Source organism: Charadrius vociferus, unplaced genomic scaffold, assembly GCF_000708025.1.
Source record: "Charadrius vociferus isolate BGI_N301 unplaced genomic scaffold, ASM70802v2 scaffold545, whole genome shotgun sequence".
Lineage (NCBI taxonomy): Eukaryota > Metazoa > Chordata > Aves > Charadriiformes > Charadriidae > Charadrius > Charadrius vociferus.
In genome coordinates this window covers 625,905-648,422 of record NW_009648590.1, presented here as the reverse complement: position 1 = coordinate 648,422, position 22,518 = coordinate 625,905, and the positions used below count along the sequence as shown (strand labels likewise).

The 22,518-nt window shown below is 37.5% G+C and overlaps 1 protein-coding gene across 1 annotated transcript in view; it reads left to right on the top strand.

Annotated features, from left to right (window-relative positions):
• BBS9 (Bardet-Biedl syndrome 9) overlaps nt 1–22,518 on the top strand; it is a 316,290-nt gene that overhangs the window by 24,292 nt on the left and 269,480 nt on the right. Inside the window, exons 5-8 of the mRNA XM_009886210.1 lie at nt 10,805–10,979; nt 15,907–15,991; nt 18,695–18,878; nt 19,905–20,034. Coding sequence (XP_009884512.1) covers nt 10,805–10,979; nt 15,907–15,991; nt 18,695–18,878; nt 19,905–20,034 — 574 coding nt within the window. The remainder of the gene's footprint in view (nt 1–10,804; nt 10,980–15,906; nt 15,992–18,694; nt 18,879–19,904; nt 20,035–22,518) is intronic.

Here is a 22,518-nt window from a genome sequence, read left to right as displayed (position 1 = left end):
AGAATTTCTCCTACCTTCTTTAGAAAAAGTGTATGCCAGTATTGTAAAGCCTCTACGAATGCAGGGGCTTCAAAGATTTCTGTAGTTGCTAGGGCTTGGGAAGTAGTTACTCAACAAGTTAAGGCAAGAAACAAAATTTAAGGAAAAAGAATTCTACCGTTTCTTCATGAATCATTGTTATTCAGGATACATCTATGCATACAGCCATTGTCCCATGCATAGCTAATGTTCTTTTTCAAGACCCACTCTATTTATGTTGTCTATAATTAATCTTCTGTATTGAAAAAAGAACAACCTTGTGTGATACTGCTTTCACAGCTGCCTGAATGTTCTTCCTGAGCCTGGAGTGGGACTTTTTACAAGGGCATGTAGTGATAGGATGAGATGCAATGGCTTCAAACTGGAAGAGGGTAGATTTAGAATAGATATTGGGAAAACATTTTTCACTGTGAGAGTGGTGAGGCACTGGCACAGGTTGCTCAGGGAAGCTGTGGATGCCCCATCCCTGGAAGTGTTCAAGGCCAGGTTGGATGGGGCTTTGAGCAACTAGGTTTAGTGTGAGGTGTTTCTGGCCGTGACAGGGGTGTTGGAACTAGATGATCTTTAAGGTCTCTTCCAATCTAAACCATTCTATGATTCCTTGCACTAGATAAAAACATCCACTTTTGAATGGGGGAAAAATTCTTTTCTTAATATGAGGGTTGTAATAAACAAATTTTAGTACTATAATCTCTTTAGGAGAGGAGACTTTACCTCCCATGTCTACGTAGTGCCAAATACCAGGTTTCTATCAGCAGGTTGAATGTCGCAGCTATTTTGCTTTCGGATCTCTATAGTGCATGTCAGTCTTTTGTGCTCCTTTGAGTCATACTAGTGTTTTTCCTAAGGGTCCTTCCATCACCTTAGGTCAATATGAGGTTTAAGGAGATCATTTCCAAGATGCATAATTTAACTATGTCATCTTCTCTGGTAAGTGTCAGATCAAGAATAAGGGAGTATGTTACAGGTCTCTAAAGGATTGATTGTGCGAATGAGGGCTGATTGGCCTTTGGAGATACTTGAATAGTTCAAGATTCCCTTTCCATCTAAAATCCTCCTTGTGCTTTATGGCAGGCAGAAATCTGCAAGAGGTTAGGTAGAGGGAATACGGTATGATGGCTGGGAGAAGCAAAAAGATTCTTTTTCTCATGGCAGCTCTGACTGCATGCTCTACTGTCTATTGGCCAGGGAGCCTTCTTACAGAGTGGACTGTTGCAGAGAGAACACATCTTGTGTTGGGACTTGTGAATTTGTTTTACTGCAATACTTTAATATATGTAAGGGATTAGAAAATAATTAAAGCTAACACCAGCAGAATAAGGATTTAGTGTTTTCCTTAAACACTTTCCTTAGTCTCTCTTAAACTCCTGTCCACTTCTTTATTTTTATTTCCCTTCTGTTTGAATGATTTTTCAATTCCAGCAGAAAATCACTTTGTCAGTCTCAGCTGGAACATATGTACACTTCATGCATCATTTGGGGTGGGTACATGCATTAGCACTGAGTGATGCAGGGCATTTTTCCTTTTCCTCTTTACCTGTGTTCAGGGTATTGCACTGCCTTGGCTGTGCTGTCAGATCCTCTGGCCTAGAATGAATGGCTGCAGCTGAAGTCCTGAACTTTGATCTCTTCTGTAGTAATGCAATGAGCAGCCACCAGACCACCAAGCTAGTCAATTCAGAGTTCTTTCTGAATGTACACTGACATTTGCTTCCTGCTTTGGGTTAGGGAAGTAATCGAAGACTTGCCTTTTACTAGGCGTACATTGTTTTAAGAACTGCCCAACGTATTTTCAAATGGTTTTTCCATTAGTCAGAAGTGATTCCTGAAGTGCTTTTCTTGCAGTTGACCCAGATCTGTTTTGCTTCAGAAGCTACACTAAGCAGCAAGTTGAGTTCTCCAAAATGGGTTTGAACTGGAGGAGACTGTTCTCTATGCTGGCAGAAATTTTGGGGCACACATTTCAATGATGAAGGAAAAGGAAAACACATTTGCTTGTTTCAAGTCAGGACAGTAATTTCTGCTCCATTGTGTGTGAATGCAGTTTGTGTGCATCGCTTCACTGGTCAGTGCACTGTGGATTTAACTTTTGTCAAATTAGGAAAACATTTCCCAGGTATCATTAAAGGGCTCTTATGTTCCTGGGTGTCTTACAAATGCCAATTTATCTTTTCATTTTATTTCATTGATGCTTCCTTGCACACGAAGCTTTTGACTGAAGCTTTTGATTACCATTGTAGGCAGTAAAGTTATCTCTGCTGATGTCTCCCTAAAATCTGTAACTTTAGGAAGCTTTTTCTGTTTTCTAATTTATCCCATTTGATACTGTAGTTTTCATTCCATGATTTCACATGGTGCTCAGTCCTTGTGATTACATAATGTACTTTTTATGAAAGTGATTTGGTGCCTGGGGGAAGGCTCAGAGTAGAGGAAATCATTAACATGCAAAAGGTCTCTGCTCCAAAATAGCTTTAATAGCTTTAATTAGAAGCTTATTTCAAAGGGCTACCACCTGCCTCTCATTCTGGCTTTGCGTTAGCTCTAAAAATACGTTGTGGTTTAAAAGTGTGACGTAAATGTATTCATATCATGCTAGAATAACAAAACTACAAAACAACAGTAGCTGGACTTGTGCTTAAAAGTAACACTTTCTGGCTGAGGGACATTCCTCTTGAGGTACAAGCTGCTGGAACTATGTAGAGTACACTAAGTGATTCCATCTGATCTGCAGAAAACACTATGGGTTATATTTTCACTTTATAAATATGTCACTGGCAAAGCCAACTGGCTGCAATAAGCTTTTTTGAAATGGACATTTCTGGCTGAGTTTTTGGAAGGCTGCATTTCTTAAAGTGAAACATAAAAACTCCATTCACTAGCTACACATTAAAAACAAATGGCCAAAGGAAATAAGATGACCTATAAAAAGCTGGGAAATAAAAGTTCATACACAATTTAATTTTCTTTAATTATGCTTTACATGTAATAGTTTGGATAATTGGAGTTTGATCCACTAGTACATGCTAGTTAAAATCCAAATTTGAAAATTAGTAAGAACAGCACAAATATGATGAATGAAGTGGTGCTGTGCTCTTAAAGGCAAGAAAAGCGATTACTGATTCAGTTTTAGGTGCCTGATGTATATTTGTTTCTTCAGACAGTATGGTTGAGTACTGCAGTATGCTTGGAGATCATTGGAGTGCTCTACAGAACTTGTCATATTATGTCAAGTCATATTCAATTATATCACTACTGTTAAAACAGGAGATATTTTAACAACTATATTTGTGTGTGATTAGGGATTATGAATGTTAAAGATGAATGCTTCCATATCTCATATGACATGTAGCTTCATATATATTGCAGAAGGTGCTCTAGCTTTTCTATCCATCATTTTCATGATGTAATGAAATTGGTAAGAATAAGATTGGTATACATAATGTACATGAGAGCAGAAGCTATTATTACTTTTTACTTAAGCAGTAACACCTCAACACCTCTACTGACCTTTACTTTTTTCTGTTATTTGAATTGTGCTGTCTACTAGATTACCACTGCATATCAGTTATATCTGAAGAACAGAAATTAACAACTAAGTAGTATATTTTAGACAAGCTTAAACCCTGAAAGTTGTGGTCAGATGCTGTCTAAAAGATAGCTTTCTCACTACCATCAGTATAACCAGAAGTGCCTGAAATTTAATTCTATTACAAAATATATAAGATTTCTCTGTTAGTAAGGGCATTCAATTTACAATTAAATGTCTTTTACTTTTAATCTTATGATATAGCAAACAATATTTAGAACCTTTCAAAACAGTAGAATGGCAGCATGACAAAAATTTAAATGTAATTACTGTTATATTTTTTTGGTGACTTAAATTATTTTATGCACAATTTTAATTTTTTTTTCTGGTTTTATCTATATCTTTCTAAGGAAGAAAAGATGAAAAATAAGAAGCCTTAAGAAACAAAGCAAAAATGTGTTCTACTACTGTGCCTTTAAAAAAAGTTTTTCAAGCTCATATCTGTAGTCTTTTTGTCTTCAGGTTTCAGGTACCAGGTAGTTCCATTGAAGCTAGACATTGAAAGTAAAGGTTCTGGAAATAGGGCAGACAGCTGCACGTTTCTTCTGTAACACAGTGCTGATGGCAGGAAAATTCATAGGAAACTGTGGAAGGGGAGTTGAAGGCTTTCTATAGCCAGACTCACAGGGTTGTATTCTTGATAAAGGTGTAAAATAGAAGTGGAACTGAACAGTTAGCTCATGTAAAGTGTTGGGAGCATTTTCAGTATGCCTTTGAATGCTGAACGTACGTGATTTTGAGGTAACAGATGTAGAATAACTGTGGTCACATGGATACCTGCATTATGAAGCACTATTGTCTTGCAAGCCAAATAAAAATGCCACTAGTTATTTCTAGTAGCCAATAACTATACTTTAAGATAACTATACCTAAGAGACTGTGGTGGCAATCAGTGGGCTAGCAACTTTTACTAATTATCAGTGTTTGTACAAGTTTCTCAGAGCACTTTTACTGGTTACTCATAATTTTATACAGCTGGCTAACTCATGCTTTTTCTAGACTGTATCAGCAGTGTGATAATAATGTCAGCAACTGTTGGGAAGTGGAAGCTGGGTGTCATTAACATTGATAGCATACAAACACAAAACATCTCAAGTTTCTCTAATGATTTCCACTGTGTGCTGAACAGGAGTATGCGATAGGACTAAATCCTGTGAAATTTCACAGCCTAGAGGAACGGAAATCTACCATAGTGCCTTGGAGCAGCTCTTCCTTGTGACCTTTCAAAGATAATTGAGTGGTGTTGCAAGGACACCAGCCAACTCCCTCAGCACTTGTGGGTGCATCACATCAAGCCGTGTGAACTTGTTTACTTTATTTAACTATTCGCTAGCCAGACCACCACCTTCTGCTGAGGGTGCATCACATAAAGCCATATGAACTTAAGTTTACTTTGTTAAACTATTCCCTAACTGGATCGCCTTCCACTGAGGGTAAGTCTTCCTTTGCTTAGACTTTCCCTTTGGTCTCAGGGGCCCGGATTCATGAAGACCAGTCTTACTAGTAAAGATGGAGGCAAAGAAATCATCGAGCTCTTTGACTTTTCTGTGCCCTTTGTCACTATGGCACCTACTCCATTGAGCAGTGGTCCCACGTTTTTCCTAGCCTTGGTTTGGATGTCTGTGTATTTGTGGAATCCTTTTTTGTTGCCCTCCACACTCTTTGCAAGATTCAACTCAGCTGGGCTATTGCTTTCCTAACCCTATCCCTGAATGATTATACAGTATCTCTGTATTTCTCCTAGGTCACCTGCTCTTGCTGCTACCTCTCTTACACTTTATTTTTATGTCAGTGTAGTCGAGAGTTCCTTGTTTATCCTTGTAGGTGTCTTGCTGCCTGCCTTTGCTTGACTCCCTGCTGGTTGCAGTAGACTGTTTTTGAGCTTGGAGGTGATCCTTGAATATTCAACCAGGTGTCTTGTGGATCCCTTTTCTTTCCAAGGCCATTAAATCCAGGCAGATCCCTGAAAAGGCTAAAGTCTGCTCGCCTGAAGTCTAGGGCTGTGGTCCTGTGTTCTGCCCTGCTCATTCCTCTTATGCTCCTGAACTTGTCCTTATCCTTGCGACTATCTCATAGTCACTGTAGCCAAGGCTGTACCCCAAACTTCACATCCATCCCTGCCTGTAAATATCAGGTCCAGCAGAACACCTCTCCTGTTTGGCTCACCTGATTTGGGAAGTTTTTATCAATGTGTTACAGAAACCTCCTAGATTTCTGGTGCCCTGTTGTTGTCCTTCTTACAGATATCAAGGTAGTTGAAGTCCTCCATGAGGACCAGAGGCTTCTGACAGTTGCCTGAAGAGTGTCTCATCTACATCTTCCTGATCAGATTCCTCATGTTGGTCTGCTCCATAATCCTGACCCATAAGCTCTTGACTGGCTCATCATCTGTCCCGAGGCAGAACTCCATGTGTTCCGGGTGCTCCCTTGCTAAAAAGGGCGACTGCCCATCACCGTCCTGACCCGCCCTTTTAAAGGACCTGGATGCATCCATCTTAGCACTTCAGACATGTGAGCTAGCCCACTACATCTCTGTGATCCCAGTGAGGTTGTAGCCCTATAACTGCACACAAATTTCCAGTTCCTTCTGTTTTTCTCCATACTGTGTGTGTTACTGTTAGAGGTATTTCAGAGAGACGCTCAAAAAGGCCATGAGAGCTTTCTCCCTAAGGCAGCTGTTCCATGGGCACTTCCTTGGATTCCTGTGCTTGAGGTGATTCCACTTCAGCCCTGTTTTGTTGATAGCTATGTCCCTTTGATTCACCTCATCCCGGGGCTTTTTGCTTGCCTGCACCATCTACCACTCCCTCACTTGATTGTTTTAAAAGCTCTCCCTTCCCTGTCATTCATAGTTTAAAGTTTCTCTTACTGAGTTGGCAAGCCTGTTGGCAAAGATACTTTTGCTGGCAAATATACTTCTGCTGGATTTAGTCAGGGAATCTTGTCTCTTTGAAACAGCTGTCAATCCTCAAAGAGGGTCACATGGTCATAAAACGAAGCTCTGCTGTGGGTACCTGCAGGGTGACCAGTCTTGATCATGCCTTTCCCAATCTTCATGAGGATCAGGGAGGAAAACCACCTGGGCCCTCATACCCTTAACCATCACCCCCAGAGCCATGTCTGTCACACTTGAGACTTTCCAGGTCACCCTGGGCAGTTGCTAAGCTTGCATGAAGATGTTTATGTGGAGTGACGATTCACTCATCTGAAACATTTTAAAAAAATTGCAGTTTCAGGTTGGTGTCCTACTATCACGTTAACAGCCATCAGGTAAGTACCAAATCTGGCTTGGGAGTGGGAAAGAACTATATGACCAGAGCAAGGGGAAATGGAGACCCAGAGGGAAGGAAGTGAGAAGGGATGCTCCTGCCAGCAGTAGCAAAGCATTAGATTGGTTTCACTACTTTGTCTGCTCACAGCCTTAGTGTGCTTCAAGTGATATTCTTTGAACTTGTCTAGTTGCTACAATTCTTTTATGAATAAATTGGGGTTTTTTTTTTTTTTACTTACACTAATAATAGTTGATGGTGTCAACTGGTAGTGATGAAAAGCAGGACATTCAGAATTATAGGTACCTTAATATTAAATAACTTCCAGATTCACATATGCATGTTGCTTTATTTTTTAATTGAAACATAAAAGGTACTTATTTATAGATCACTCTTGCCGATTTCTGAATCATATTGTAGAATCATAGAATGGTTTAGATTGGAAGAGACCTTAAAGATCATCTAGTTCCAATGCCCCTGCCATGGCCAGAGACACCTTCCACCAGACCAGGTTGCTCAAAGCCCCATCCAACCTGGCCTTGAACACCTCCAGGGATGGGCCATCCACAGCTTCTCTGGGCAACCTGTTCCCATGTCTCACCACCCTGACAGTAATGAATTTCTTCCTAATATCTAATCTAAATCTACTCTCTTTTAGTTTAAAACCGTTACCCCTCATCCTATCGCTACACTCCCTGATAGAGTCCCTCCCCATCTTTCCAGTAGGCCCTGTTTAGGTACTGGAAGGCTGCTATAAGGTCTCCCCGGAGCCTTGTCTTCTCCAGGCTGAACAACCCCAACTCTCTCAGCCTGTCTTCATAGAAGAGGGGCTCCAGTGCTCTGATCATCTTCATGGCCCTCCTCTGGACTTGCTCCAACAGGTCTGTGTCCTTCTTGTGCTGAGGACTCTAAAGCTGGATGCGGTACTCCAGGTGGGTTCTCATGAGAACAGAGTAGAGGGAGATGACTCCTTTATGTTAGTAAAGTCGTTGCAGTGTTCTTGGCTAGCACTTCAGAGGCTCAGTATAAGCAGCAAACCAAATGTTTATTCTGCCTATGATCAGTAGTCACTGTAACCTCTTGAATACCACATATTTCAGGTGTAGAATGTCAGCTACAAGTTATCAATAAATCAAACAATTCTGGAGTCTGTCCTATGAAGAATATCTAAGAGCGTAAATGATTCTGAAAGACTTAATAAAGCTGATTTATATAAATAATTTTAGAGGAAACGTCCTAGTTATGCACATTTAAGAGGGGTGTGTGTGTATGGATATCTAATATGTTTGTATCTTGTAGAATATGTTTCTAATGTTATAAACAATAAATTCTAAGATTAAACAGAAGCTCTAAACCCTGCTTTATGATTTAAAGAGTCTGTGTAGAAAATCCTAGGAAAATCATAGCTCTAAAACAATTGGTCTGTTTAGAAAATGCTTTTGGAGATCTATGTCAAAACCATAATTCTCTCAAAAATTATTGCATTTTGTCACAGGAAACGTTTCTTCATTGACTTTTGCTGTTAACAGAGGTAAAGACTCTACATTTCCTAGAGGGATGTATGACTTTAATCTGCAGATAGAAGAGGAAACATTTAAAATGTTTCAAGTTTCCAGTGTAGTGGTACAAACTTCAGAATGTTACAGATTAAACTTTTGAGACTTTGAAGTTGCTAGTGACAAGTGGTCACTGGTTTAATGAGCTGCTATAAAGATAATATATTTAAATTTTCTCACTTGCAGTACTAGAAAAAACCCAAAGAGATACTGGTTTGACTTCACTATCAGGCAAAATCTCAGCCTGACTACTTTTGGACAGTATTTTTATGATTTCCACATTGAATTGCTTTTGTATAACATACTAGTTTATTCGTACAGATTCTGACATTTTTCAGCTTAGGAAGATTTTTGTTGTTTCTCAGCTAAGTTTCTTTTCGAAGCCACCAAGAATTCTTGATCAATGGAGTACTTCTCTCATGTTTAATAAGGAATAATGGATTTTTTTCAATGTTGAATAAAGTTATTTTCTCTATTTTAATTTATGGATTTGTCAATTGGAAGTGCTATTACTACCTTGCTAAAGCAAGTATTTTTTAGTGTTTTATATTTTAGTGTTTGATATTGTCAGTTAATGTTATCCCTCAAAATGCATGCATTTTAGGAGCTTTCAGACAGAACCAGCAAAACTCCATTAAATAAGAATAAACTTTAAGGTTTTCAGGAAAAGTCCGTGTAGAACATAAGGGAAGAAACAGATGTTGTGATTAAGTGCTTGAAATGCCATCAGTGTTCCTGAAATTACACTTGAAATTGTTTTGCAGTTCTATGTATATACTGACTGGTGTGGAGGATTGAAGTATTTTAATTTTTTCACTAGAGACTGAGAGATTCAACTTTGCCTCTACAAAATGAACAGCATGAATTACACTTTCAATGTATTTCCTATCTAATGGTTGATATTTGCGACAGGTTTTATAGAACGTGTAGTGAATTATGTGCAGAATCTGGAAAAAAGGATGGGAGAACTTGATTTTTAGAAAATGGGAAAATCTGAAAAAGGTATGAGGGAGGGCAAGTGGAAAGGACCCAGCTGCTTTACCCTTCCTTTTGGGGTTTTTTACTATCCTAAGCTAAATTTTTATTGTATGTTTTAATCACAAGGACAAGTAACATGATGTACTGCTGACCTATTACACTACTATTTATTTTTAAGTAATGAAAGTTTCTTTGAAGAAGCACAGTGGAGATGAACAATGTTTTGCATTGTACTTTACATTTGTTGCTTTTTCAGATACTGAGTGTCTCTTTGACCTTTGTTACCTTTATGTAAGTGTAAAATTAAGTTTTAGTCTACTTTAGTTTTGCTTCACCTTCCTATACTAGAAAACAGTTCTTAAAGGATTGAGGCTGGAGCTTAGTGAACAGACAATTTGTTTGGGTCCTTGATGCGTGTAGAATAATTCCTGAGGCACAATGGAGTATTTTAATGGGGGTGAATAGTCATTTTGAATTACAAGTATTTCATGTTGTGTTTGCAAGTGTAGGGGCTTATCTCTGAATTCAGGCTAGATACTTCTGTCAACTTCAGAAGGTATTAGTCTTACTGGTACAGCTCTCTCTTTGAATGCATGCAAAATATTGTTTGTTTGAATTGTTACCTTTGCATATGAAATGCAAACTGCGTAATCAGCTTCTGATCTCAGAAGTCTTCAAAATGAGACTTTGAATTTAGATTGGTGTACCTGAGGCATGACAAGTCACATCTTGAGGCTGCTGAATAATGAACAAGGCTAATTTACTTCAAATTGAATTTTTAAATTTTTTTTTTAGTCTTTTTTGTAACACTGAATGGGCCTATTTTGTTTTTTCTTTCCTTGAAGACAGAAAATGTGAATGCAAAGTGTGGAAAACATTATCATTGTATTATTTTCACAACAATACGTATTTGTAGGATTTTCTGTTGCGTTGCTTAAGTAGACTTGAAAGAGTAGAATAGGTTATTTTTAAACCACAGTTGTTATGACTGCTTGTAAGATGTAGAGGCATTTAAGAACCAGAATAATTTGGGGTTTTGGGAGTACTGAAACTTTCTTTGAACTGAAATTGTAATAGTTATATCTTTAGAAATTTTGGTTTAAAATAAAATATGTAACTCTTTTTTTGCTCTTAATATATGCTGAATGTTATTCTCAAAAAATCTAGTTTGTTTATTTTGGTATGCAAGCCTTTTATTGAGCTTGGTATATTTAGTGTTCTTTCTCATAGTAAACACTCATGTAAATTAAAATGAATCTTATTTTTGTTAGGATTACTTATGAGTACTATTCCAATTTACTAACAATTTTAGGATTAAAACTATATAAATAATATTGCTTTGTTTCCTTTGTATTTCTTTCTTTTGCTTTCCTTAGGTCGGGATTTGATATGCATACAGTCCATGGATGGAATGCTCATGTTGTTTGAACAGGAAAGCTATGCTTTTGGCCGTTTTTTACCTGGTTTTCTTCTGCCTGGTCCCTTGACTTACAGTTCTCGGACAGATTCTTTCATTACAGTGTCTTCTTGTCAACAAGTTGAGAGTTACAAGTATGTGTTCATGTTCAGTAATTATAGCATATTTTGGTGCCATCACTTAGTATGGGAACAAATGAAAAGTAATCATGTCTAATTTTTATTGCCTTTACTAATATTGTATCCCAGAACAGGTGATAGGTGGTTGCAGGAAAGAAGAATAAAATGGTTTATGTTGTTGAGTGATTACTGTCTCTGTACAGTCATAGAAGAAAGCATTCTGTGTGTCCTGAAGACTTTATGGTCCTATTTTATTTATATAAATGTGTTAAGTATATCACTTATATGTGATATACGTGTGTATATGTGTTAAGTATATAAATGTGTTAGCATATCAAGACACATCATGTTGTCCTGCAAGTGCCAGGTTTTCCCTGCTTCAGTTCAATCTAATCTGTGCTTTCAGCGTGGTCTGCACTATACTGCTTGAGCAAGATATTCCCTTCAGTTGTTTCAACAGGATTTTTATTTTGATGCAAATAGGTGTTAATCTGATGAATCTGTTCAGTTTTCAGAAGAGATTTGAGACAGGGCTTTGGCTTTTGTTATCATAGGATCCTCCCAAAGGAATGAGGGCTGGTGGGGAGAGATGGAATCCGCCTGACAAAGTGGTAGAGGAGGCTTGTTAACCTCCTTGACTGCTAGACTGAGGGATAGGTGCTTAATACAGCATACAAGTGATGGTCTATAAGGGTCAAGTGCACCAAGGGGGATGCTTTCATAATACTTTAGAGGAAGTGGGATGAGTGAGGACCCATATTAAGTGTGTATTTACAAACAACTACAGCCTTGACAACAAAGAGGAGGAACTAGAAGTTGTGTGTGCGGTTAGAGATGTGACAGGGTAGCTTGCATGACTAAGGCGCTGTAATTGATGACTCCAGGCTCTTCAGGAGATGAAAAACAGACAAGGGGGTAATTGTGTTCACCATGGAGAAACAGTTTGAATACATGGGGCTGTCTTATGGAACCGCTGTGTTGAGAGTTTATCAAGCATCCATCTGTTTAGAATCAGATGGATGCTTGGGGAAGGGGACATTGTGGTGGATGTCTGCTATGAAACTTTTTTTAGACAAAAAGTTTCCCTGTTACAGGCTCTTGTTCTTAGGGAGGACTAATGACTGCTGGGAGAGCAACATAATGACTTCAGCAATGTGGAAAGTTTCTGAGGTGCATTAGGGAAAATTTTTGATGCAGGTGTTAGCCTGGCTAGGAAAGATGCTTTGCTGAATCCACAACTCAGAAGAAAGAAATATTTGGGGAATGGCATCTGCTGTTGGGTATTGTAGATGTTGGGCACAGTGACCATGAGATGACATAGATTAAGATCCTGAGAGAAGTGAGAAAGATAAGCAGTGGACTAAAGACTGTAGATTTCAAGAGAACAGATCTGGGCTTCTTCAATGAACTGGTAGACAGGGTCCTGTGAGAGGCTGCCCTGGAAAGGCAAAAGGACTCAGGAGAGCTGGTGAATCTTCATGGATAACCTTCTCAAAGGCCAAGAACACTTCGATGTTCAAGAAAATAAGAAGTAGCAGAAGGCAGCTTGACTGGACAGGTAACTCCTGACTGAGTTCAAATGGAAAAAAGGAAATGTATGAGATGGAAGTTAAAGGGACTACTAAGGAGGAATATAAAATATCATGTGGGCACGCAGGGAATGGTATTAAGAAGATAAAAGCGTGGTTAAAACTTCTACTGGCGGAGGGTCTGAAGAGCAAGGGCTTCCACAGATACCTCAGCTGTAAAAAGGTAGATCCAGGAAATTGTCCTGCTACTGATCAGGTAGTCAGTACTGAACTGATTAGGCAACTTTGATAAAGGTGGGAAAAGACCAAGGAACTTAATGCTTGTTTTGCCTCATCATTTCTTCATTAAGACTAACGAGGTCATAGAATCACAGAATGGTTAGGGTTGGAAGGGACCTCTGGAGATCATCTAGTCCAAACCCCTGCCAGAGCAGGGTCACCTACAGCACGTTGCACAGGACAGCGTCCAGACGGGTTTTGAATGTCTCCAGAGTGGGAGACTCCACCCCCTCTCTGGGCAGCCTGTGCCAGTGCTCCACTACCCTCAAAGTAAAGAAGTTCCTCCTCATGTTAAGATGGAACTTCCTATGTTCAAGCTTGTGCCCATTACCCCTCGTCCCATCACTGGGCACCACTGAAAAAAGGTCTGCTCTTCGGCATTTTTAATTGCTGTGCCTAGCAGTAAATTGGGGTGGGGTGGTGTTTGGGGCAGAGTTACTACCTGTGGTAAAAAACCAGATGAAAAAGTGGCAGAGCTGTCAGGCTTACAGAGTAGTAGTTGTCCACAATTCTAACTAGCAGCCAAAGATGAGTGATGTTCCTCAGGAGCTGATACTGGAGCCTGTATTTCTGTAACATCTTCATCCTGGGAAATAGGAAAGAATGCATGTCCTGAAATTCAAGGATGATGCCAAATTGTAGGAAGGGACTAATATAAAGAGAGTAAGGCTACCATTCAGGGGAGTCTCATCAAGCTGGAGGAATGGGCTGACAAGTACTTTATGGATTTTTTCAGATATGATTGTATCAAAGAAAAAAAGATTGCCACTTTTTATACATTATGCCTTGGGATTCTAATCTGGGGAATGTTAATCTAACGCGATGCTTTGTCACACTACCCTGTTCTATCTCCTGAATTTCTCAAGCAAGAATCTTTTTATTATGCTGCTTAAGCTTGACGTTGTGTATTGTTTTCTTAACACAGGAAAAGATGTGTTGCAAGTGGAAGTAATTTAATAGAAAAATTCATATTTTTCCTAAGAAATACATTAGAATAGAATTTATTAATATTGGTAAGGTATAAAGAGAAAAAATATTTTTCCTAAAAAATACATTAAAATAGAATTTATTTATATTAGTAAGGTATAAAGAAATATTATTTCTTTAAAATGAATATCTCATATGTTTTCATTATACTTAGATTCTTGCCTTTTCCAACAAATGTTGCTAAAATTTTTCCTCAGTCTGTCAGTGATTCATGCGTATGCTGTCTTGTAGGAAGGTGTAGTTTTAAAGGAATTCTTATTGGGTTCTGGTTATTGGTCTTTAGTGCCATGTATTAAGACACTGTGGTACTAATCTCTAGTGTGTGTTTGAAGTATTAGGGCATTAGAATAAAGAAATCTTTCTAAAGTGAAGGAAATAGATATGGTAAGGAGAGAAGAGGTTATTTTTATGGTTGTATTAAACATGTTTTTTTCTTATTATAGTAAATGAAAAATATAGCAGTTCTATCTAGTGGTTTTAGCAGAACAGGTTGCCAAATTTCAAATTACCCATCTTCCTATAGCTCATACAGACCAATGCCTTCATCTGAAAGCAATATTTTCTGTGTTGATTCTGAATTCTTTCAAGATCTAAAAGCAAAATGCCTCTTATTTAAATGATTGTATACTTGATGTGATAGCTGAATTGAAAGTTTGTGTTGGTCGTCTGTGGCTTGAGTTTTTGGTGATGAAAGACTTGTGTGCAGGTAGTTGGTACTTAAACATCAATACATATTGCTGTTCATTTTGAGTTTAGTTTGAAAACTAGGTATTATTCGCTGATTAGTTAATAAAATGATAATGTGCTAGCCAAGACTATTAATATAATACGGTGAAAAGAGAAAAATTTATTAGGTCATAATCTGTAACTTCTCTTATAAATGTGTTAAACTGAAAAAGGGAAGTGAATTTGTTCATATAGACACTTAAAGACATGATAATTGTACTAAAAGCAGCTTATTTAGTGTTTTTAACTAGGTCATAGCATTCACCTTCAGCAATTAAATTTCTTACTCCAAGTACGTAGTTTACTTCTGTAAGTAAAATAATTTTAGAAACTAAAATCCTTCAGTAGCGAGCACCACAATACATGCATCTGAAATGGGAGAGCTGCTGGTGCCATCATTTTAAAGCTATAACTTTGACAATATACAAAAATATGTACTTTTATTTGTTAGACTTGAATTGGAACATTCAGAATTGTGTCAGTTTGAGCTTAGGAGCTGATAGCACTCCATGACTTCTAGATTTTGTCTTTTGGATAAGTTGTTTTTTTTAGGTGGGTTTTTTTTTGTTTGTTTGTTTCACTTTTGTTGGAAACATCAGTATTTTACAGATTGCCTAATGTGCATACATTGGAAATAGGGTAGTTCAGTAGGTTAGGACAGCAGCACAACTTCAGGAAAAATACTTACAGGAGAGTCAATGAGAGGGCACAGATTGAACATTGAGGATTGCATAGGTGTAAATGAGGACAGATAGTTGTGTGGAGCTTTTATGGCAGTTGACATCTTTTGTTCTAATGTCTTCATTGCCGTTTTTTCTTAGTATAGTTGGCAGTTACAAAATAATAAAAAAAACCCCCAAACCCTCAAACCTCCCATGTTTTGCTAGAAGTACCACCTACTAGTGCCAGTTTACTGTTATCTCTTGGTTTGGAACCACTTAGATTACCTAATAGATGTGCTTGAGTGTAACTGTTAGATATAGCAGATTGTATTTCAGGGCAGTTTAGGTGTTTTTTTTTAAAGCTTAATAAGAGCAAAAAAGTTTATTTTTTATTAGAATTCTAATTTCACAATTTGAAAATAGGTTGGTTTCTTGCTTCTGTCTTTGTGGTCTAGATTTCTATCCTCAAATGTATTTAGCTGTTGAATTTATTTTAACACCAGATAAAATCTGAATAGAAATGTTTGTTTTCATTTCTGCCTTTACATTTAGCTGTTATCCTACAGTGATATTTCTTTTAACATCTTTGCTGATGATAGATGTGTTGCCGTAGGCTTTCTAACAATCCTTTTAGATTGTGCTTCTACTGTGCATTTATACTCATACTATGATAACTATATTTTATTTTTTACTTAATATAAGGGTATTAACTACAAAGATATATTCTATTTTTTTACTTTTTAAATCTTCCTATAACAGATACCAAGTGCTGGCGTTTGCGACAGATGCTGATAAAAGACAAGAAACAGAACAGCAAAAACTTAGTTCTGGAAAAAGAGTTGCGGTAAAACCTGTTTATTTTACATAACCTACATATATGTTAAAAAGACCAATGCTAAGTAACGACCTGATCCAATTGCCATTAAAGGCAATGGAAAGACTCCAGTAGATTTCTGTTAAGGTTTCTTGGGGCCTCAGTTGTTTAAGGTTGGGTCTTAAAACTCTCTGTTATTCTAAGGAGAAGAAAAAAAAAGAGAGAACTGTATTCTGGAAATAACTATTTCTAAGGCAGTCTTTGTAATATAAAACTTAAACTGTAGCAAAATAGATAAATAGGTACACCTGAAATATTGCTCATGTTTTTAATTTAAGTCTATTTGTGACTTTGTATTGGAATTACAAGATTATCTTGGGGAATCCTTGTACTTAGAGAAAACTCAGCAGTGAAATATGTCTCCATAAATAGTTAGTATCCTGGACTCTCTTTGTCAAAAACCTGTGGATTCAGTGGTTTTCAGGAAGTTACTGTGACTAAGGTTTTTAATATTTGAGCTGACTCTTACTAAGTGGAAGAGAATTTCATTCTGTATCGTCCTGCGGAGGAATTGCTTGTCTGCTAAATACACTGCATAAAATGCTAGATTCAGCATATTTCGGGTATGACAGTAAAATATGGGGAGAGCATCTAACAGTGGCTAATCGTAGAATTTTTTCAAAATATAAGTCAATCAGAATCCTGCATTCTGAATTGGGAGAAGAGATATTTTTTACATAAGAAATTTGGAAGCTTCCTCAGATATGCTGCAAACTAAATACTTTTTTTAAAACCTAAAATGAGAAGCATAGATGGAGATGCATGTTATAAGCCTGGTGCTTTTTTTTTCCCTTTGACTTTTAAGATGGCACTTCCAGCATCGTATATCAGTATGTTTAATAACACATTCTGTGTTCTTTATGCAAAATGATTGATGCTGTTCATATAGAAAGTGCTGAGAGTTGAACTTTGATATTTTTTGACTTCAGAAATTCTGAGTTTCTGTTTAACCAGCTTGGCAGCAGTAAAAAGCAATTTTTGCGTGTGTGAATTAGTTGAAATTTCTCACAGGAGCTGAAATAACAAACCAATGAAATGTATCAATAAGCAGTAGTATTGTTTAAAGATGTAAGGATGTGGGCAAGGTGGGATTTGTAAGTAATTGCTTATTATATCAATATACGTAATTGGGTAAGTAGGCGAGTGATCATATACACAAGTATTCTTCAGAATCACGGGTGTACATTAGTGACTGCAAGCATCAATATTGGCTTACGCACCTAAAACTTTGTCTATTTTTCCATTTACATGTATTGGTAGAATAAGTTATCACCTTTTGCTCTCTAACCTTGCCCTTAATATCTAGGGATATGTACAGAAGCAGATTTAAATGATTCTAATACTCTCTTTTTTCATTTAATAGTTAAAGTATAAAGCATTTTCATTTTGAATGGGATGTGTATTTTAAAATTTAAATATACTGAAGTGAACTGCGTAGCTGTCAATTCACAACTGTTTGAAAAAGTGGGTGATGTTTTTGTAGCTTTACTCGCCATAAGGAAAGTCATGGAATCATGGAAGGATTAGAGTTGGAAGGGACCTTAAAGATAATCTAGTTCCAACCCCCTACCATGGCTAGGGACACCTTCCGCTAGACCTGGTTGCTCAAAGCCCCATCCAACCTGGCCTTGAATACCTCCAGGGATGGGGCATCTGCACATTCTGTGGGCAACCAGTTCCCATGTCTTACCACCCTGACAGTAAAGAATTTCTTCCCCATATCTCATCTAAATCTACCTTCTTTTAGTTTAAAACAGTTACCCCCTGTCCTATCACTACACTCCCTGATAAAGAGTCCCTCCCCATCTTTCTTGTAGGCCCCCTTTAGGTGCTGGAAGGCCACTATAAGGTCTGCCTGGAGCCTTCCATTCCCCAGGCTGAACAACCCCAACTCTCTCAGCCTGTCTTCACAGGAAAGGTGCTCCAGCCCTCTGATCATCTTCGTGGCCCTCTGGACCCACTCAAACAGATCCATTTCCTTCTTATGTTGGGGGCCCCAGAGCTGGATGCAGTACTCCAGGTGGGGTCTCACCAGAGCAGAGTAAAGAGGCAGAATCACCTCCCTCGACCTGGTGGCCTCGTTGATTTTGATGCAGCCAAGGATGCGGTTGGCTTTCTGGGCTGCAAGTGCACATTGCTGGCTCATGTTGAGTTTCTCATCCACCGACACCCCCAAGTCCTTCTTCCTCAGGGCTGCTCTCAATGCATTCTCCGCCCAGCCTGTATTTGTGCTTGGGATCAATACCCCGACCCACATGCAGGACCTTGCACTTGGCCTTGTTGAACTTTGAAGTTTGCACAGGCCCAAGTCTCAAGCCTGTCTAGGTCCCTCTAGATGGCATACCTCCCCTCCAGTGTGTCAACTGCTCCACACAGCTTGTTGTCGTTGGCAAACTTGCTGAGGGTACCCTCAGTCCCACTGTCTGTGTTGCCGACAAAGATATTAAACATTGCTGGTCCCAATACCAACCCCTGAGGAAAGCCACTGTTCACCAACTGCCTTCATAATAAGAAGATGACTAATATTTTCTCATTCAAAAAAAGACCTCGATTCTGCTTTTCTATCTGTGTTAATGATATTCATTTAACTTGATGAGTTCTAAGCCTTCTGCAAGTTTTGTCTTTAATATGCAGCTCTCAACTGATTTCTAGAACGTGTTTTTTCTTTTGAAGGTGGATTGGGTTTTAAACATCGGAGAGCAAGCACTGGATATATGCGTTGTCTCCTTTAATCAGGCAGTTTCTTCTGTTTTTGTGCTTGGTGAGAGAAACTTCTTTTGCCTTAAGGACAATGGTCAAATTCGGTTCATGAAAAAGCTTGATTACAGTCCGAGTTGCTTCATTCCTTATTGTTCAGGTTTGTAAAAGGAGAATTCAACTTAACTTTAGCTTGGTTACTTTTACAGCTATGATTTTTTTTTTTTCTTTTTCACTGAATAAATATATTTTTCTGAATAAGCTGTTGATTTGTAGAAAATCTGTGGAATCAGAACTCTCTTTTAGGATGATGCATGTTTATTTTCAAATCTTACTTTGTGTGAAGTGTCATAATTTTTAGAATCTAAATAGATATTTTCTCATCACCAAATGGACACTGCTTGTCTAGTGTTTAAGTATGATTGCCCAGGCTACCAAAGCAACAAACATGGAAGAATAAGAGATTTTGGAAGAGTAAACTAGTGTTTGAGGACCTTCTGTCATTTATTGATAGTTAAAAAAAATTAAAATTTACTGTTAGGAGCTGAAACTAACTACGTTGTATGAAAGCAACTTAGTTGGATGCCACTATAAAACTACGGATTCTTAATACCTATTCTATACTAATGTTTCAAAAACTATTTAATAAACTTTTGACACCATGTATTATTTTAGACTTAAAATATCATTTTAGACTTTATAGATATAATCTTAACAATCTTCACATTTTATACTTTCTGATTTAAATTATACTATAATAAAAATTATAAATACGTACACCTTTAATCAGAATTCACACCCCATTGATATAATGAAGAGTGCAAGTAGCTAATATTTAACCAATGTGTATTTTGTCATATCTATCCTAGCATGCTTACATGGCAGTTATGAGTCTTTGTTAGTCACATTCTAAATTACCAAACATGGCTGGCTAGAATCTTGGAAAGTTGTGGCATGTGTTGTATAGTTTGCAAATGAAATTGGTATCCATAATTAATCACATGTATCCTTGATTATTGTCAATGTAACTTTCTTAAGTTTTGACACTTTAATTATACTAAATTCATTTATGACAATTAATGACTTAAAAGGAAAAGAAAAAATAGTGTAATGATATAAGCCTCAAAGAAAAGTATGGACTTCTGAAAATTTTTCATCCTAAAACTGTTTTTTTGGTCTTTAACAGTGAAAGAAGGAACAATAAACACTCTAGTTGGAAACCATAGTAAAATGTTGAATGTTTATCAAGATGTTACACTGAAATGGGCCACTCAACTTCCCCACATTCCTGTATCAGTAAAAGTAGCGAATTTACAGTAAGTAACTTGTTCAAGTTTACTTTTTTCAGACTCGTTTCCAGTCATGAAATTTGCTTGTAGATCCTAACAAACAGTTCTGAGGTATGTAAGAAATAAGGTGACTTGTAAAGGGAAAATTCAAACTGTTTTTTCTTTTTTATGTAAAATATTAATTTCATTAATGGGCATACTGTTAATTCTAGAAGAATAATAGAATTGCTGTACTGTGCTTTAGATTTTCTCTTTTTCTTGAGTGAAGGTAGAACCTGGGGTCTCATACCTCCAGTGGAGTAGTTTCTTCTTTAAAATAATGAAAGGTGAAGCTTTGCAATCTGGTAAGATCCTTCCCTGAGACAGGAAAAAAAGGAGTCTCACTGAAAATCTGTTCTTCATTAAGCGTTTAAGAGCATATGAATTCTGGAGATGATTTGCTGGAAGAGATTATTCAACTCCAATGTTAAATGGTGGAAATTAAAGAACCATTTAAATTGCTCAGGATTGCACTGGAACAGACCAAAAGTTTTTGTAAAATACACGTAAGACAGGTCAGGGAAAAACTGGTTGGGCGGGGGATCAAGTGTAGAGAAATTATGACATATTGATAACTTCTGCTGAATCTGTCACTGAGCTAAGCAAACTACAGAAAAGTTCAGCTAGTGTTTTCGCAATCCATCTTATGCCTGTGCTGTGTGCCAACAGAGCTGTGATAGGTGCTGCCTGCCAGTGCCTGTGACCATATGGGATGCAGGAGTGTCCTTGTCAGGTAGATTACTTTTAATCCCCAGAAGGCTTGTGGCTGCTGTGCCGACATACACTGGATTGTTGAATACTTGATTATAAGTTGTATGTTTTATCTTGTAACAGATGAAAATGCAACATCTGATTGACTTATGCAGAGTAATCTGAGGGATATTTGTGTTTTGTTTGGTGCTAATAGTTATCTAATCAGAGTAATCTGAGGGATATTTGTGTTTGGTGCTAATAGTTATCTAACGATTTTTTTCATAATATATAATTTAATCTTTTTTAGACTCATTAGATAGAGTTGTGTTGGCTTTCCTCCAGCAGGTCTTACAAGTAAAATCTAACTAATAGTCTCAGTGGGCCAGTTAGTATAACCCAAAAGTTAATTATGCAGGATATGACAACAGAGCTTTTGAAGTTTGGAAAAAATGTTTGTGTCAGAAAAAAATGAAAAAAGGCATCGATTTTTACAACAGCAGATTGTACTAATATTTCTATAGACAATAATTTGTTTGGAAACACTTAATAGCGGACCATCTGTTTCAGTAATGCCTGTAAGAAGTTTGTGCAGATTTTGCCTGTTCCATGTAAACTTTAACACTCCGTAGTTTGATCTTAGTGAGAATTTTGAGGGCTAATTTGTCCCAGATCATTTTTCCAGTTGGATTCAGAATTCCCACAGACTTACTAATGCTAGGGTTTAGTTTGGGGCTTTGTTCTGTAGAGGGTGAACAGACAGCAATCTAGTTATTCAAACCTTTTTATACAGGTACTGATAAATGAAGGAATGTCAGTGTGTCCAGACCCAATGGCCTGAAAGGCAGGGAGAAGCCTAGGGCATGCGTGTTTCAGAGCTATGCTTCTCCTGGCTTTCTGTTTAAAAATATGCAGTATGCTTTACTTCCTTCTGACATTAAAAATAAAGATGAGCTAAACATCTTACAGAGGTAGTAATTTGGATTAAACAAAAGAATTTTTTTTTTAAATAATTTGAAGGGGAATTCTTTGAATCAATGTGATAATGATTTCCTAATACTCCACTCAAGAGAGTCCTCAGTCTCAGTTGGGGCCTCTGGGCACTGCTGTAATATAAATAATATGAAGTACTTTAATAAGGATAGAGTTGTTAATCCTACACTGCTGAGAGATTGAAGTGCCTTAAATATGACGTATGTCAATTAATTACTTTCACATCCTTTCCACTTCTATTGCAATATTACTTACAAAGTAAATGGAGGATTCTGAAAGTAGTTGTCTCTGCAGATCACGTATGTTCATTTGTATTTTCTTGTTGGCATAATGCCTATTACTTCTAATGTATGGCTCTGACTTGCTGGATAAGAAAACCATTATTAGAAGCTATTTTACATAAATCCCCTTGGGGGAGGGGTGGTAATTGCCTCATAAAAGCAGTCATATACTTTATGCTGCAGTCTTGATAGTCTCCTTCTATGATGAACTGTTCAAGTGATTCAGAGAATTCCAGCTAAGTAACTTGTTTCTAGTGTGTGCTCCACCTTATTCTTTATTAATTGATTTTTTTCCTGTTAGAATACTGTGAAATGCAGTATTTCCCTATACAATACCAGTATGTAAAAAATGATAACAACATACTACAACATTTGGGATTAAATTCCAGCATAAACCACTTGATTTCCATCACATATTCAGAAACATGTGAGGAAAAATAGAATCAGAGATAAGTGGTTACTTCTAACATTTTTGGTGAGGGGTCTCTGTAATCTATAAGTGATTTAT